The sequence below is a fragment of the Salminus brasiliensis genome, chromosome 12 (assembly GCF_030463535.1).
Source record: "Salminus brasiliensis chromosome 12, fSalBra1.hap2, whole genome shotgun sequence".
Taxonomy (NCBI): Eukaryota; Metazoa; Chordata; class Actinopteri; order Characiformes; family Bryconidae; genus Salminus; species Salminus brasiliensis.
The window spans coordinates 32,417,151-32,436,811 of NC_132889.1; the positions used below are offsets into that span (position 1 = coordinate 32,417,151).

General features: G+C 41.0%; 1 protein-coding gene across 1 annotated transcript in view; it reads left to right on the forward strand.

The window, feature by feature from the left end:
* Positions 1-6,523: 6,523 nt before the first annotated feature.
* arhgap23a (Rho GTPase activating protein 23a) overlaps positions 6,524-19,661 on the forward strand; it is a 102,512-nt gene continuing 89,374 nt past the window's right edge. Inside the window, exon 1 of the mRNA XM_072692987.1 lies at positions 6,524-6,933. Coding sequence (XP_072549088.1) covers positions 6,925-6,933 — 9 coding nt within the window. The 5' untranslated portion in view covers positions 6,524-6,924. The remainder of the gene's footprint in view (positions 6,934-19,661) is intronic.

Sequence of the window (19,661 nt, forward strand, 5' to 3'; positions counted from 1 at the left end):
TATTTTCTAGGGAGCCAATGGAGCTTTTAAAGAACTAGTTTGATCTCATGAAGATTGAATGCCTCCAATAAAAAAAATGGGGTTGCAGTAATGCAGGCTATGTTACAGGTGAAAGAATGAGGTTTTAATGAGGGAGCTAATCTTAGTTGAGTTTAAGGATTAAGGTAGAGTCAAGGATGGTGCACATATTACGAAACAGAAGGCAAGAAGATGTGGTAACATCAATTGAAAGTGTAAGGGAGTCGGTTTTATTAAGAGTAGATTTAGAGCAAGAGACAATAAGTTCTATTCAGGTTTATCACTGTTCAGAATTACTTAGAGTAGTGTGTTGTCTAGTTTCTGATTTCCAAGAGAGGAATTACTGATGAAACTGGTCTGAAGATAAATATTTCTATCTTCCACATTACAACAAAAATTGAGATAAAAAAAAAGATCTGACCAAGAGGGGGTATATAAGTAATAAATAGTAAAGGTCCAAGCATTAAGCCTTGAGGGACCTTCTAAATCTTGAGGGAGCTTTCTAAATGAGCAGGAGACATTTTTAGATGAATATAGTATATATATTTTTTATTTCGAGGAGACGAGCAGTGAATTTCTGAATCATCTAAAGTTTATGGAGTATTGACGATCTAATGCCTGCAAGAAGAGGGTTGCAGTAGTCAAGGCTATGTTACACAGGTAAAAGAAGGAGGTTTTGACGAGGGAGCTAACGTTTGTTGAGTTTAAGGGTAGAATCAAGGACCACAGGGGAAGGAGATACAGTAACATCATCAAATGAAAGTTTAAGGGAGCTGGTTTTATTAAGAGTCAGGGACTTCAGTTTTGTCACTGTTTAGAAATAGTGAGTTGTGTGTTGTCTAGTTTCTGGTTTCTGAGAGTGCAAAACTGTCAATAGGTAGATCACTGATGGAACTGGTCCAAAGATAAATCCTCTGCATAACAACGGAAATCGAAATAAAAATATAAGTGATAAATAATAAAGGCCCAAGCACTAAGCCTTGAGGGAAATGGTGGAACAGAGAGAGTTGTCCACATACAGCCAATAGCAGTATCTCCTTAGTGTTTGCGAACGACTCTACTACCGTCTTTAGTGCACTTAAAAACTATTGCTGGGCAGTGGAGTAATTTTTTTGTGACGGAGACAACTTGATAGTCATGTGACCAACCAACTGCTTCACCTTAGACAGGCTTAATACCTGGGCTTGTGTAAGTAATTGGGTTATTTTTTCATTCAAAGCAACTGTATTTAACTGAAATCCAACTGGAGTTAAAGAAACAATTCAAAATATGTTATATCACACATCTACATTAATCAATGTACTGTCTTTGTTAGTAAAATTAACATGATGGACATTTTTTTGTGTAGATACTATTGAATGCCACTTTGACAGGTGTATTAACGAGGTTTGGCTCTGTGGAGCCTGAGGTCATATAATTAACTTTTGGTAGAATTCATCAAATCAAATAAATATAGCCTAGATGTTCTTCAATCTTACAGAATCTCCCATACTTAAACTTATTCTATATATATTTCACCCATTTCCTCTCAGTTAAACCGAGAACGGTAAACTTCCAGGTCAATGTCAAGACATGTACACTAGATGGTGCTGTAGAGCCTTTCACAGCACATATCAAAGGGGTCTCAACAAATAAATACTCTTCATTTTTTGACTCATGGATAACAGAGTCAACATTTCCTATTTACTTATTTTTGTTATAGAAACAAAATATAGGCTGTATTAATACATTACTGTTCATTATTAAGTTATTAATTATCTTTATTATTATCTTTATTATTTATTTATCTTTATCTTTATTTTGATTGAATTCAGTTGTGATTAAAAAAGCAAGCCTTTAAAGCACTTAAAAATGAAATATTAAAATAAGCATTTAATTCAAATCTATTAAAATACATTGTGTAATTCAAGGATAGTATCCAGATCAGTCATCTGCCTAATATTCTGTAGGTAATTCTTGTGTCGTCAAAGCAGCTTTGACCCATCGAGGCATGGACTCCACAAGACCGCTGAAGGTGGTGAAACCTTGTGGTTTTGGGCACCAAGACATTAGCAGCAGATCCTGTAGAGTTACGAGAGACAATGTATAAAATGATTTTTAAAACACTAAAATTTTAGCAGATACTTCAATCTTATAATAATTGAGAGTGAACTAGAGACTAGACTAGAGAACAAAACTCCCTAATTATGCTGTCCAATTACTTTACGGCTGCCCTTTTTATAGTGTTGTGGAGACACTCATATGTAGCACTGGTAGCTGTGTTCTCTTTAGGGTTCTCCTCTGCACACCTGTAGAGTGACTCCTCAACATTGGAGATCAGGCCCATGATTGTCGTGTCATCAGCAAATTTAATAATGACAATGGAGCTGTGTCTGGCTGTACAGATGTAGGTTTACAGGGTGTATAGGAGTGGGCCGAGTGTCAGCGAGGAGGACGTGATGCTACCCATCCTTACAACCATCCAGTGGACCATCAGGAAGTTTATGATCCAGCTACACAGAGAGGTCTGTTCAGACCCTGGAGCTTAATGTTGAGCTTTGGGGGATTAATGGTGTTGAATGCTGAACTGCAGTCCACAAAAAGGGTTCTCACATATGTGTTGTTCTTGTACCAGCAAATCTACCTTATCTACCTTATCTACCTCTACCTGTGCATTTCTTACAAAACAAAAAATGTAAACGTGTGAAAATGTGGCAGGACTGGAAATGCTGCAAGTTGGAGTGGGCCAAAAATCCTTCACTGCTTCTCTGCACAACTAGAGAAAACATTTATATATAATATATATGTATAATATATATATATAACAGTGTTTTAAATCCCCAAAATGACTTTCTCAGTTTTCTGTCCCTACAGGGTCTCTTTCATTAAGCATTATTAGGTTTTTGATATTCTTGTTGGTGGCCAGTGTACTAATAAAGTAGGCCAGTGTAGTAATATAAGTAAAAGAGAAATGTTATATCACACATCTGCCTTAATGTACTGTCTTTGTTAGTAAAATTAACATCATGGTTATTTTTGTTTAGATACTATTGGATGCTACTTTGACAGGTGTATAAACGAGGTTTGGCTCTGTGGAGCCTGAGGTCATATAATTAACTTTTGGTAGAATTCATCAAATCAAATAAATATAGCCTAGATGTTCATCAATCTTACAGAATCTCCCATACTTATATATTTCACTCATTTCCTCTCAGTAAACCGAGAACGGTAAACTTCCAGGTCAACCTCAAGACATGTACACTAGATGGTGCTGTAGAGCCTTTCACAGCACATATCAAAGGGGTCTTAACAAATAAATATTCTTCATTTTTTGACTCATGGATAACAGTGTCAAAATTTCCTATTTACTTATTTTTATTGTAGAAACAAAATATAGGCTGTATTAATACATTACTGTTCATTATTAAGACCAGTTTATTATTCTTTAAAAGAATTAACAATATTATTCTTTAATAAAGACCATCTTTATTATTATCTTTATTATTTATTTATCTTTATCTTTATTTTGATTGGATTCAATTGTGATTAAAAAAGCAAGCCTTTAAAGCACTTAAAAATAAAATATTAAAATAAGCATTTAATTCAAATCTATTCAAGGATAGTATCCAGATCAGTCATCTGCCTAATATTCTGTAGGTAATTCTTGTGTCATCAAAGCAGCTTTGACCCGTCGAGGCATGGACTCCACAAGACCGCTAAAGGTGGTGAAACCCTGAGGTTTTGGGCAACAAGACATTAGCAGCAGATCCTGAAAGTCCATGCCTTCATGAGTATCAGGTGGGGCCTCGATGTGATCAGTGAGCCTTGGGCACCAATGACACTGTTGCCAGTTCACTTTGTCCTTCCTTTTAGCTCTTTTTTAATAGGTACTGACCACTGTATACTGGGAATACCCCACAAGACCAGCCTGATGTTTCATCTCCTTTTTATGAGGTGTCAAGGAAAGACGTGCCATGACTGTTCCTATGGAGCTCTTGCAGACAGATGCAACGTAAGATAAATGATGTAAAATCCCAAGACAGTTAAAAGAAGTGACAGCATGCTGAGAAGGGGACTATAGTTTTTTTTTGGACTATGTCGGTCCTTCATGTTGATTCAGTTCCTGTTGAAGTGGAGCAGCCTGATGTGGAGCAGGATGGGGGAAGCAGCTGAGGATTCATTTTCCTGAATGAGCAAGCATGCCCAGGCTTTTCCTCTGTCTATCTCTCACACACACACACACATACACATATTGTGGGGCTATGTTGCTGCCAGTGGCATTGGCTGTATTGCACGGATGGAGGAAAGAATGGATTCCACTAAATACCAGCAAATCCTGGATGCAAATGTCAGTCCATCTGTTAAAAGCTGAAGCTAAAACAAGGATGATAACCAAGAATACTCAATCTCAAAACCACCATGGACTACCTGAGGAGACACAAACTGAAGCTTTTGCTCTGCCCTACACAGTGCCCTGACCTAAACATAGAAATAAACTTTGTGGAAGTGTACGCAGTGGTCAGTATCTACCAAAAGTGCTCCAAGAAGTGACAACCAGTCAACCGGGTCGACAAGGTCATGGGCACCTAAGGCTTATTGATGCGATCCATGTAGGTCCCACCTCAGAGCTAACAGGGCTTAAAAGATCTCCTGCTAACATCTTGGTGCCATATACCACCTCTTGATGCCATATACCATATCTTTTGTCACTTGTGCACATCATATTAGCATTTCTCATTGTGTTTCACCTTTTGCAGATGCTTTTGTACATTTAGGCAAATGGTCATGTGCAATTGTCTGCAGTTTTTTTGTTTGTTTGTTTATTATCAATTATGTTCATGTTTATCAAAACGTGTTGTACTGATTGTCTGTTGAGTTGTCTTATGAGTCTTTAGGTCATTGCCCAGGTCATTACATGCAAAAGTGCTGAACATGTTGTCATAATCTCTCAGGCATAATTTGTACATTTCTATAAAAGACTTCAGGTACACGTTGGTAATTTATCCTAAATTGATTAAATTGTTCTCAGGGGAATCTTGGTTTTCAGTTGAGAAGAGGAATTTGTGAAGGTTTAGATCAACCAATGGTCAAACTGCTCTCAACCATAGGTCAGAGGTGCATCTCATGAACCTTCAATTGACAAACACATATATAGACACCAAACCTTGCATTGTCACAGAGTCTCACAATAGAAAAACATGGCCGTGTACAGGGTGAACAGCCAAAAAGAGGGGTAAGACTGCATGGTGGAGGGCTAAAGGGACAAAAGAGAGGAAGAGGTAGGAGAGTCAGAGAATGGCGTGCTTTCCCGAATTTCTCTCTGATTTTTTTTTGTCAACAAATTGCACTGCAAACAATACAGTAAAAGAATATCACTGTATTAATTTGATTTCAGTCCAATTTCTTGCTGTCAGTCTCCCACATACAGTCACGTGTAATGTTGTGTTCTGTGTAAGTTCGTATTGTGTGTGTAACCAGTGTAAATCATGATGTGAGAAATGTACCAAATTGACCGAGAGAAGTTCAGTGGTACTAATGTTATGGCTGATGTGTGTGTATGTATATAGCTGTTCCTTACATAGGGTAAACTTTCAAGAAGAATTAACCAATAGAAATACTCTGGCTTGGACAAGGTTCTTATGTGACAGCATATTGTGTGTGTGTGTGTGTGTGTGTGTGTGAGTGAGTGTGTGTGGGCCTGTTAATTGTTTTAGAGTACAAAACAGATCAGCTCGTATGTACAATTGTGTGATTTCCAGGATTTTCTCAATTCAACAAAAGCAGATCTGAATGAATTTTCGACCTAACCCTAATAAGCATGTAATTTTAGTTGATAATAATATCTCCCCTGTACTTAGAAAAAAAACAGAAAACCCATAAACTCATAATCCATGTACAATAGAAGCATGGGCAGGTGTCTTGTTGACTCAGAATCCGCTTATAATGGAAGTCAATGGGCAGCTGCTTACCACTTTCCTATTGAGAAAACTCTGGAGTGGTCCTTTAAGGCCTTAAAGGAGCCATATCTGATCTGTGGCTAACTGTGTGGAAAATTCTCATTCTTTGCAGAGGCCCAGGGAGCACACACTCACACACACACACACACACACACACACACACATACACACAGAGAGAGAGAGACTCTCACACGTGCTCTTTTTTTACCATCCATATCCTTTGAACTACATGTCCCTACATGCTCCATGCACCGTCTTGCCAGCCAATGACACTGCAGTCTCCAGACCCTCTGAAAGCTGTGCTCCATGGTAGTGGTTGTCAATGGAGACGGAGGCTTGAGCCAGGCATGTCAGGGGGCCTCCAGAGGCCGGTGGTCACATGGCACCTCTCAGACCAACCCCCCTCTTCCTGTCCCAACCCCGGCCTCTCTCTCTCTCTCTCTCTCTCCCTCTATCTCCCCCCTCAGACGCCATACAGGGCTAGAGGGGGAAGGGAGGAGAAGGAGGAGGGAAGTGGGAAGAGAAAAAAAGGGAGGGGTGAGGGAAAGGGAAGGCTAGGCAAAAGAGAGAGCAGAGCCAGTGAATGTGAGAGAGGGAGTCTGCTGTGTGTGTATGTGTGTGTATCGCAAGAAGAGCAGAGGGGAAGAGAGGATATCAACACACACACACACACACACACACACACCATCTCTAGCAGATATTACCAATTCCGAAGACCAGGAGAAGGAAAAAGGGAGAGAAAGAGACAAACAATGAAGATGGAGGACTAAAGGAGAGCTTGAATAGGGTCCTGACTGACAGGGTGAAAGGGAGAATGCATCTTTGGAGGTATGCAGCTTCATGCCCCCCCAAAGCCTAGCCTGGACAAGGGGTTTTGTGGATTTCCCTGGAACTTCGCCTTGTGGATTTTTCCCAGGAAGAGTGGGACATGAGCAGGACCAGGAGACAGGAGGAGGAGGATCGCTGAAGCATGGAGCAGGTGAGGGGAAACACACACACATGGATCTTCATTCATTTCCACCGAAAACCTGAAGTAGGTGTGGAGCAATCTGAGAGAGTCTTTCACACACACACACACACACACACACTTGGATTTTCCACAAATCCTCCAGCATGGTTCTTGTCTGCTGCAGCAGCAGCAGCACTGAAGGTAGGCAAGATTCTGTCTCAGCAAGGCTAAGACTTCTTACTGTGTGTGTGAATGTGTGTGTGTGTGTCTGTGTGTGTATGTTGCTCACAAGCGACCACATGCTGTAAGCTTGTTCAGGTGATTTATAGTGTGGACCCTGATTCTGCTGTGGTGATGATGTCATACCAGAGAAAAGTCAGCCTGTGGGGGGATGGTGAGGGACCCTGAGAGAAACCTGCTGTTCTTTGAAGATCACACATGCTTAAACACTTCACTATCATAGACTAGGATGTTGGGATGTTGTTAGGTGGTGGCAGGTTGTGCTCTGGCAGCCTCAACTAGCTGTCGTCTTGATATACACAAAGTATGAGTATTTTGTAGGTCCTCCTGTGGCCTTCATCAGTCCATAGAGCTCCTACTGTGGTTCTCCACACATTGTCTTCTCCACACAGTCCCATGCTATCTACATGTCCTACACATGGCACTGAACATGGTCTTGTTGGCCTATCAAGACTTTTTTGTGTGGTTCTCCACCAAAACAGAAATAATAGATCCCTTTAAACTGCTAAACATCTATGTAGGACATACACTATATGTCCAATGTGCAATATATGTTTGTGGACACCCCTTCTAATGAATGCATTCAGCTACGTTAGGCTGCACCTATTGTTGACACAGCTTGTCTAGTCTCTGTAGAGAAGCACTGCCAATAAAATAGGACTCTCTGGAGCAGATAACCATGAACCTATTGGCACCATGCTGCCTAATGCCAGGCATTGGTTAGAGGGGTATAAAGCCCCCCAGCATTGAGCTGTGGAGCAGTGTAAGAACTGTCTTGTCTGGAATGATGCTGCTCCATCCAATACTTTTGGGACGAGTTAGGGACGAGGTAAGTTGGTGGTCATCTTGTGAACATCTTGACCTCACTAATGCTCTTGTCGCTGAATGCAATCATATCCTCACAGCAACGCTCCTCCAAAATCTAGTAGAAAGCCTTCTTTCCTGGAGAGTAGAGGCATTTACTCCAACAACAGCAAGATCAACAAGAAGAAACAATAAATGGGCAGGTGTCCCAATAATTTTGTCACACAGTGATGGGAGGTAATGAGAGGTCAACTATGGTCCAGGTCCAGATCTTAATGGAGAGGGGTGCATTCCTGTTGAGACTAGAGCTTCTTTATTTTTGCACTAGGGACACAAAGCCAGTGCACCTAGCAAGTAACGCAAGCTGATACCCCACCAATTGTGCAAATCCAGTAGGTTTGTAGTTCCAGTGTAAAGCTCAAGAAACCAAACCTCAGGCATCAAACATGTCTTGACTGATCAGTTACATTTGAGATGAAAGAAATTTTGTGTAGATTAGTTTTGGACCAAAACATCCTTTTAATTGATGTCTATTAAAACAGCTCAGGGATTCATTAGATGTCTGAACACATCAATAGAAATCAGCTTCTCTGAATTCAGGATTTTTCAGTTGAAGTAAGTCCGAGGCTGAGTTTCTTGGAGCATGCCATTATTCACCTGAGCTTACCTCCAAAGTGTGTATAAACAAGCAGCCCTGCATTGCTAAGTTCCTGTTGCTGCATGTCTCTCAGTACTGAAGATATCCTTCAGTTAACCCTTAATTTCAAACTTCAGGAAGGTGGTGGTGGATTGGTTGATAAGACATTTGAAGACATTTTCATGATATGTGTCATTATGTGTTTTGTTTTTTTTTAGGTTGAAACAAACACAAAGTTAGACATACTGTTACAGAATGAATAGGAGGACATTTAGTAAAGTGCAAAATTGTCTTTCTATGAATGTGAATTTCTAGTATCCTTCTCCTCTCTTCTTCTCTTCTTATCGTCTCCTCTTTTATTCTCCTCTTTTCTTCTATTTTCTTCCCTTCTCTCATCTTCTCTCGTTTTTTCTCCTCTTCTTATCTCATTTTTTGTTCTCTATTCTCTTCTCTTCTCTCCTCTCTTATATTCTCTTTGTCTCTCCCCTCCTCTCTTCTCTACTTTTTCTTATTTTTTCATGTCTTCTCTCGTCTTCTCTTGTCTCTTCCCCTCTGTTCTCCTCTTTTTATTTTTATTTTTATTTTCTTTTCTTTTCTTTTCCTGCCAAATCTTCTCAAATCTTATATTTTCTCTCCTATTCTCTCCTGCTCTCTCCTCTCTTTTTCTTCCGCACTGTTTTCTCTTCTTGTCTGCCCCTCCCCTTCTCCATTCTTCCATCTGTTGCGATACCACTGTTGAAAGGCTCTTTTCCTTTTTATTCTCTGCCTCCTGCTCTTTGCCTCTCTCTCTCTCTCTCTCTCTCTCTCTCTCTCTCTCTCTCTCTCTCTCTCTCTCTCTCTTAGCAGGTGGCTGAGGTCACACACACTTTTTTTATTCTGCTCTACTCTTTTAGTGATAAATTATTCATGAAGCCTTTCACGGGGACCGTCCCATCCATGACCGCTCTGTTAGGGTGATGTTACTTCGCAGCAATAATACTGATGACATCATCACTATTGAAAATGAGTGTGTGTGCCTATGTGTGTGCGCATGCTTGTACTGGTTGGTTTTATACATGGTTCATACATATAAAATAGCTCCTTTTTTATGAGATGCTTTTCTATAAAATGTGTGACGTAATTTAAATACACAAGTATTTATGTACTGTGTATATAATACATAATAAACATAATAACAGTTATAAAGCCAGTTTTTGTGCATGTGTCTGTTCATGATAGAGATAAAGAGAGAGAGAAAGAATTAGAGACCTGGGAAGCCTTGCCATCAAATTAAAATTAGCCTATTTCTGTGGGGCGTACAAAATTAGCTATTGGAAATGTAGGGCATTTAGGGTAGATGTGTGTTTGTGTGTGTGGCCGCATATGTGTGAGTGCACATGGCCGTAGGCAATGAGCGACTTTTCGCCTTCTACCTCCAGCCATTCATAGTAAATGGGGTCACCCCACTGTTTGACTGTATTTACATAGTATTAACATATCCTGCATGCATAATTAACACCCATCTACAGTAACCCCACCATGGTGCACTGGGATGACCCCAGCAGTTTTGTAATACATCTAAAACACGCAAAGTCACAAGAACACAACTCTGATGCAATAACTCAATATCATAATGCAATTTCTGTCACATGATTTACACATGATTGGACTGTCTAGGGAGTATTCCTTTCCTGCAGCCAATGACTCCAGGGAGGCTCTGGGCCCACCACAAATCTAACAAGATAGAACTGGATGAGAAGATGAACAAATGATTATTCCAACCAGTGGAAGGTGTTAATCATATGTGCTGAGTTGGAATAACATGAGCATTGAAAAAAGTAGCCTTTATGACAGAGCTCCCGGCTAACGTGCATGTGGGGCTCAGATAGATGGGCTTGGCTTGGGCTAGGTGGGTTCTAGGAACTCTGCGTGGGTTTGCAGATGCGTTTTGACTGGTACCCAGTTGGGCTTCCCAAACGGATCCATCATTACAGCCAACCCTAATCTTGAGTCCCATCTAGACCCCGTATAGGCCTTCTAGGCCCCTCCAGTGTACCTGGTCCCATCACTGACCCTGGTGGGCATGCATTATTTGGAACCATTGTGGAACCAAAGGACAAAATTTTCTGGTTTCCAGTTTGGCTACCCATACAGGCCTCACATTGGCATTGCTGGTTTATGCTGACTTATAAAAAGCATATTTGATGCATATTTCAGATTTGTAGACTTCTGCAACATCCGTGTGGTAAATTAAATAAATAATTATATATTTTAAAAATCTGAAGTTATAGATAATATAGAATTAATAAGAGAAATATATAATAAATTAAATAAATGCATGGTGGCGGCACAGGTTGTGAGTGTATTGCACTGCTCCCCTTGGCTTGGGGTTGAGGGTTTGATCACCACCTGGTCATTGTCTGTGAGGAGGTTGGTGTTGGGGTTTTCCCCGTATCAATGCGGGTTTCCTCAAGGTACTCTGGTTTCCTCTTGCCTCCCAAAATCACATGAGACAAAAATATTAGATTGGGTTTCAGTTTCAGTGTCTGTTATGACCTCCTTTAGCAGCAATAACTGCACCTAAACATTTGAGTAACTGTTGACTGTCTTGCACATCAGTTTGGAGGAATTTGAGCCCAACCTCAGTAGAATCACTTGTGTACCTAGGGTCATTGTCTTGCTGCATGACCCACATTTTCTTGAGATTCAGCTCACAGACATATGTCCTGACATTTAAAGGTCCATTTCTTAAGAATTTGCTGGTATAATTCAGTGTTCATTATTCCATTAATGATGGCAAGCCGCCCTGGCCCAGATACAGCAAAACAGGCCCAAACCATGATACTACCACCACTGTGTTTCATAGATGGGATAACTCTTGGTGTGATATTTTTTGGTCAACTCCTTAAGCTTTTGGGGAGGGTAATAATGGTCTTGAATTTACTCCATTTGAACACAATTTGTCTGATTGTGGATTGGTGGAGTCCAAACTCTTTAGAGATGGTTTTGTAACTTCTTCCAGCCTGATGAGCATCAACAAATCTTCTTCTATGGTCCTCAGAAATATCCTTTGTTTTGTGCCATGATAAACACTCTGATAGATCCCTGTATTTTAAATAAAACAGGGCATCCACTCACACCTAATTGTCATCCCATTGATTGAAAACACTATTGACTCTAACTTCACCTTTAAATGATATGCTAATCCTAAAGGTTCACATACATTTGCCACTCAATAATGTATTATTCTGTGAGTGGCAACTCTAATATTTTTGGCTCTTCTGTTTGATTTGGTGTCCTTGTCTACTTTTTGGACATGTGTGAAAATATGATGAAATTTTAGGTCAAATTTATGCAAAAACATATCAAACCATTCAAAAGGGTTTAAAGACTTTCAAGCACCACTGATTGAGTGTAAAGGACCAGTGGGTCAGTACTGTAGGAGGAACAGGAAGAGAAGAGTTATGTAAAGCATCTGTGTGTACAGAGACAGGTCAGACCAGCAGTGAAAGACAGAGGCCCCATCTGTCCTCTGTATACATGTGTGTATATATATGTGAGTGTGTGTGTATGTGTGTATGTGTGTGTGTGTGTGTGTGTGTGTGTGTGTGTGTGTCCGTTCAAACAGCACTCGAATGAGCCCATGAGCAAACGTCAGAGCTGTCAGACCACAAATGGAAGCAGGATCAATACTCATTTCAGACATGCACACACACACACACACACACAGACAGTAGTGTCAGAAAAGTGTCTTGTGTCTGTGCTTGTCTGCCGATTGCAAGACTGCTTCACAAGGCCTAAGGTGAAGGCCACCGATTGAAAGGTCATGTGTTACTGCCTGTGCTGTGTAGAGACGAAGTTCCATAAGGTGTCTGTTATATATATATATATATATATATATATACTACATAGACAAAAGTTTTGGGGCACCAGCTCATTTATTATTCATGTTTTTTGCACACATACACAGAGTAGACGTTTGTGTAAGTGTGTCTGTATGTACGATTTATGTGTGAGTCTGTGTCTAAGTGTATGTCTGAAGGTCACCTCATTGATCAGACATGAGTGAGGTCAGTAACAGTAGCTGCTGCAGTAAGGAGTGCAGCCTGGCTCAGACTACTGTCCTAGACTTCTGAAAAATGCTACACTCAGTAAGAGCAGATACATATATAAGAGATAGAGAATGAAGAGTAAGGACATAGTTTAATTGTATAAAGGTGTTCAGCTCTCAGCTGTTCAGTACTAGAGGAAGCAGGAGGTGGATTTGCTTTTGCAGTGTTTATTAGCATTGAGTAAAAGTGGGAAAAACACACTTATTCATTAAGGTCATTAAAGAGACGTACCTTATCAAGGAAAATCAGATTTGTGAGTCCAGAAAGTCCTGAAAACATCAGTTATGTGTCATATTATCAGATTCAGGTATTCTGTAACTGCCTGTTCCTTTAAATGATAATGAGCCACTGTTCTCTCCACCCTTTTTTGCTAACTTCTCTACACTGGTTATATGATTTTTAGACTTTCTTTCTATGTTTATTCTTGTTTGCCACTGTTTGCAGTACTTAGCTACAATTTACTTCACCTTGAGTTCATTTTGCTCTCTCTCTCTCTCTCTCTCTCTCTCTCTCTCTCTCTTTCTCGCTTATCTAGTAGAGAAACTATTGCCAATTTGATTGAACTGCCAATAAAATAGCACTCACTGGATGTCAGAGCATGGGCTAGAGGGGTATAAAGTCCTCCAGCACTGAGCTGTGGAGCAGTGGAACTGTGTTCTCTGGAATAATGAATGAAGCTCCATACTTTTACTTAATACTTTTGGGATAAGTTGGGGGGAGTCAGGAATGAGGTAGTTGTAGTGATCATCCAACATCCTGACCTCTTTAACTCTATTGTTGCTAAATGCAATCAGATCCTCATAGCAAAATCTAGTGGAAAGCATTCCCCCTTTTTTTATTACCCTTGATTTGTGAAGAAACAATCAATGAGCAGATGTCCCAATACTTTTGTCCATATAGTGTATCTGTCATTTGTCTCGAAATGAAACTTTGAAGCTTTTATCTCTGCCTGCATTGACTCTGAGTCAGTTCGCATCGTCTTTCATTAGATTCAGTTGCAGAGATTTGCTTGAGAGCCATTTTTAATGCACTCCTGCGTCCAAAAGAGGACCTGAGCCCTTGTGTACAACTTTACAAAGGTATCCGGTTGTACAGATCTCAGGGCATTTGGTGGCTGTGTCTGTTGATGCTGTGTACTCAATGCAAGGATGTGCTGAATCAGGCATCAGGTTCTGGAGTTCTAGGACTATATTTAAATAGGAAGGATACAGGATTTTCCTTAGTGGAGGAAAACGACACAGCACTGGAATTGGTGACTGGAGAATGGCTTGTTGTAGTATCAGCATTAGAATTATTAGCATTACTTAGTTAGTTTACGTTCCCTTGGTCAGCGCAAGGTCTGAAGAGACACTACTCTATGACTTGTCCTACTCTATGTCCTGGATACAAAACAGGAGAAGAATGTGTGAGTACTTTATCGGGTTATCTTACCTACACTTGTTCTTCCTCATCCTTTTTTCCTGTCTGTTATCCAGCCCATTGCAGATGGCCTGTGTTCACACTTCCATTCTTCTCCCTCTTCTGGTGGAGAGTGGTACAGCAGCTCATTAAAAATACTCGGTGGTGGGATTAGATGGGATTGTAGACTATATTTGTGGGGGGAAATTGACCAACGGTTGAGCCATCAGACAGATGGCTAAGGGGGTTGTTTATGAGGTCACTTCAGCAAAACAGATGCTTCTTTATTTCCTGTATCTTTACGCACTGTTAGCCTCCACTCACACTTCATTCAAACCCCAGCAACACTTTAACAAAGTTATATTGCATTAATGTTAATGAGCATCACCAAAGTAGATAAAGGTAGTTCAAATCCATGGCCGTTTAAGGGATGTCATGCATTGCTTATCTTAAGCGTGGGGCAGTTGAATCTATAGACTGGTAAACACACAAGTCACATAAGTTTTAGAAATTGCATTTGGTCTTGTAATGTCTTTAACAGCCTGCCGTCCGTACCTTCTTCATTCTGATTGGTGTGTGGAGGTCACAGGAAATGAGGTTATAGGCTGGCATTTCCTGGTAGATGTCTGCTTCTTGAACTCCTCAGGGACAAAAATGTGGTTTGAAGTTGTGTTAGCCAGGCCAGTGACTAGCTGTGACTAGCCCTATAGCCCACAATACTGCTATGTTAACGATATATAGAATTTAAAGTGTGCCAGAAACCAGATAAACCTTGACAAACCTTGTTATATATATACTCCTATAATGTGTGAAAGCATGAAATCTGCAGCCTTTTCTAATAGTGTGAACTTACGATGGAAGTGTGAGCAATTGTGGGCCACCCTCTTGTCTATTACGTTCAAACGGAAGTGATACAAAGAAAAGGGAAGTGGTGGTATGTGTAGTGTGACCAACTGGGGTTCTCTACATTACTGTATAGAGTGGAACTGGTGGTCCACGGCTTCCATTTCCGGCTGCCTGGGTCATGGCAATAGTGGAGAGCAGGATGTAACATAACACAGGGTTAAATAAGATGCGTATCTGTGTCACAGTTGGTCATCGGCTTGCTTCTCTGGTTTGAACAACAGCCAGACTGTCTGTCTGTCTGTGCGACTATCTATCTATCTATCTATCTATCTATCTATCTATCTATCTATCTATCTATCTATCTGTCTGTCTCTCTGTCTGTCTGTCTCTCTGTCTGTCTGTCTGTCTATCTGTCTGTCTATCTGTCTATCTGTCTGTCTATTTGTCTGTCTCTTACTATCTATCTGTCTACCTGACTATCTATCTGTCTGTCTATCTGTCTGTCTGTCTGACTATCTATCTATCTGTCTGTCTGTCTATTTGTCTGTCTCTTACTATCTATCTGTCTACCTGACTATCTATCTGTCTGTCTGACTATCTGTCTGTCTGTCTGACTATCTATCTATCTGTCTGTCTGTCTATTTGTCTGTCTCTTACTATCTATCTGTCTACCTGACTATCTATCTGTCTGTCTGACTATCTGTCTATCTATCTATCTATCTATCTATCTATCTATCTATCTATCTATCTATCTGCCTGTCTGTCTGTCTCTTACTATCTGTCTGTCTGTCTGTCTACCTGACTATCTATCTGTCTGTCTGTCTGACTATCTGTCTGTCTCTTACTATCTGTCTGTCTGTCTGTCTACCTGACTATCTATCTGTCTGTCTGTCTGACAAGCTATCTGTCTACCTGACTATCTATCTGTCTGTCTGACCGTCTAGCTATCTATCTGTCTGTCTATCTATTTGTCTCTGACTATCTGTCTGTCTGTCTGTCTATCTGCCTATCTGTCTGTCTGTCTGACTATCTGTCTATCTGTCTGTCTATCTATTTGTCTGTCTCTTACTATCTGTCTATCTATCTATCTGTCTGTTTGTGGGAAGTAGGAAATGCATAGCAGAGAGATATTAATTTCTCTCATTATCTGGCAGAAGACACACAGGCCTGTTCGCACTGCACCGTAATGCTGTAATGCACTGAGTGCTGTAAATATAGTGCTTCACACTGAAGCTAGCAATGTGTTCTCAGCTGTCAGTAGAGTGGCTGTGGAGGAAGTTCAGATTTATGACAGGCTGTTGTGTCTGTACAAGACATGGGGGGTCACAAACCCAGTGACCGCTCCACTCTCCTTCACACAGTGAGCTATATGAGTGCAAAATGCAAAAAGGTGTGTGTGGGTTGTGTGTGTAGCCCACAAGGCATAAATTAAGAGGCCTTCAGCAGGGAATGCTGCAGGAATGTAAAGACACACACCATGGTTTAAAATGAATAAAGCACAGGTCTTTTGAAGTAGTTTGACTATAGTTGCCTATTATTAGACTCTAGTTGTACATTAGGGGAGAGCCCTAGATTTAGAATACATGACATATGTTAAAATGTATTCATTATATGCATTTCATTATATAAAAGTACAATATATGCCCAAATGTTCTAATGTCTTGACACCATATGCGATCAAATCCTCACAGCAATGCTCCAAAAAAGCCTTCCCTTCAACATTCTGATCTCATTAACTTGTGATCTTGTCAATGCAGCCAAATCCTGAGAGCAATGCTCTAAAAGTAGAAAGCCTTCTTCCCTGGACAGTAGAGACAGTTACTCCCACGAAAACAGGATCAACTCTTTTTGAATACTTTGAAAGAAAAAATTAATGAACAGGTGTCCAAATATTTATGTCACTGTAGTACTGGTGGGGTTTCTGGAGTTCCTTTGACATACATAAGTGTTATGGGTCTAATAAAATCTCACATTTAGCTACAATACGATTTTGTGCAATTTCAAAGTCCAGTCCGGTCCAGAGGCCTAGCGTTGTGGGTTCCATTCTCACCCTGGTCTCAGTCTCGTAGAATGGTAGATTGCCCCCGGGTCTGAGTGTGTTGGTAAATGGGTGAGTGTCGTATCCTGTGATGGACTAGTGGTCTGTCCAAAGGTATTTCTGCCATGAGTCTAGTGAACCACCCTGACCCTGACCAGTAAAAAGAGGATGGATGGGTGGATGGAAGTACACTGAATACACAAGTGTGACTATCATTTATACAATAGTGGAATACAGACAATAGGAAATAGCCCAACCCTGCTGAGTACTAAAGTGCAGGAGTGAGAATGAGGCTTGACTAAGAGCCCTAAAGGGAAGAGTCCATCGTGCCAAACCGGGTGAAAAATGTGGAGCGTAGCAGTGACCAATTAGAGCACTGTCACTGGTAATGAACGAGTGCAGTGAAGGCGCTCTGCTCCCCCACCCGGCCCCTTTATACAGCGTGTGGTGCAAGTAGTGGTTACTGGGTTAATTTGATTTGGGCCATTCCTGGGAGATGTGAGTGGACAAGGACTGCTGTAGGGTCCAGTCTCTAAAGCTCCTTTCATAAGAATAATCACTGTCACTGCAGGAGTACAGCTTGTATTGATCCTGGTCAGTCCCATGTTCACACTCTGCCAGGTTGCGATGTGTAACACAGTGGAGGTAGACGCCTTGTTTTAAAGAACATCAGGCCGATATGTTTGGACAAAAGTATTGAGACACCTGCTCATTCATTGTTTCTTCTGAAACCAAAGGTACTAAGAAAGAGGTTATCTTGCTTTTGCTGGAGTAACTGTCTCTACTGTGCAAGAGAGGAAGGGTTTCTACTAGATTTTGGAGGTGCATTGCTGTGAGGATTTGATTGCGTTTTACAACGAGAGCATTAGTGAGGGCAGGATGTTGGATGCTCACCACCCTACCCCATTCGCAACTCCCTGAGTCATTCTTTCAAAAGTATTGGCTGGAGCACCACCCTCAATCCAGAGAACACAGTTCCACAATGCTGGGGGGCTTTATACCCCATCTAGCCCACACCTGGCATTAGGCATGGTGCCAATTGGTTCATGTTCATCTGCTCCAGAGAGTCCTATTCTACAGGGACTGCTTCTCTGCAGGGACTAGACGAGCTGTGTGTGTGTGTGTACATTTGCACACATCTGTGTCAGCAGTGGGTACAACTTATGATGCTGGCTTCATTGGGCTACAATTTCCAGACTATAGTTTGTTGCCTTGCTTTAGATCACCAGGCCATACAGAACATCCAGCAACGTTCTGGCTTTTGGAGAATTTGACTACGTCTCATCCAAGCAAATTGCCAGGTCAACTTTCTTGGCTTTTCAATCCTGGACTGTTTACACATGACCGCGACCCTGGACATTGTCAGAGCTGTTGCAGGTACGATTGACTGTGTAAAAGGGGCTCGTGTCTGTGTCACAGCTCTAACAGTGCTCTAACCTCTTATTCCCCCAGGGAGGGCCCTCTCGACAAGCTCTCAGGGGTTCTACAGACCGATGTGCCTCTTTATGGGATTTCCAGAGCCTTCGTTCATCCAATTGCACTGTCCTACATTCAGTTTAATACAATGCAGCTCAACAGTGCAATCCAGTTAAGCCAAATTAGCATGAAATTAATCAGCCTAATAGTATTAACATGATGATTATCGTCATTAACATGACTTCTCTCTGTGTAATGTAATACCCTGGAGGATTCTGGCCTGCTGCGTATATTTGCTCCCTCTCAGCAAGTATGCAGACTCTAAGCAGCATCCAGGCTCTTCGCCAACTGCCCCGATCCTACAGACGGCGGCTAAGCAAGGCAGGACTAAGCGGACTTCCTACTATGTGTTTATCTAACCATGTTGTACCTTATACAGAGCATTCAGCCAGCTTAAAATAATACACCCTCGCTCGTACTGCAGTCAGCTGGGAATCCAAACACTAAAACAAGACGAAGGGTTATGATAAATAGTGAGTTGAGTATATTTGCACAGGCCTTGTCGCCATCCTAACTCACCAAGGGTAGGTCTCCCATGAAGGATGTAATCCTAAACCCAGTCTAAACCCAATCTGTGCCTGGCAGCCACTCTAAATTAAACACCACTACAATAGAATTAGTATATAGCTATAATTATTGTCTCATTATCCTCAATTATCCTCATAATTCTGCTATTTATTGCACTCATTTTCACGATATGTTCAAATGTTTGCGGGCACCCCTTCTAATGAATGCATTCAGCTACTTTAAGTTGCACCCATTGCTGGCACAGATGTGCAAATGCACACAAACGACTTGTCTAGTCCCTGTAGAGAAGTACTGCCAATAGAATAGGACTCTCTGGAGCAGATAAACATGAACCTATTGGCACCATGCCAGCATCCAGCATTAAGCTGTGGAGCAGTGGAAGAACTGTGTTCACTGGAATGATGGTGATGGTGCTCCATCCAATACTTTTGGGATGATTTGGGGGGTTTGGGATGAGGTGAGGTGGTGATCATTCAGTATTCTGACACTTATGTTGCTGAATGCAATCAAATCCTCATAGCAGTGCTCCAAAATCTGGTAGAAAGTCCTCCCTGGATAGTAGAGACAGTTAGTCCAACCAACGATTTTTTTTAATAATTAAAATATTTTTAATATCTTCTTTAATATCGTCTTTTTTAATATCATTCATTTCAGAAGAAACAATGAATGAACAGCTGTCCCAATACTTTTGTCTATATAG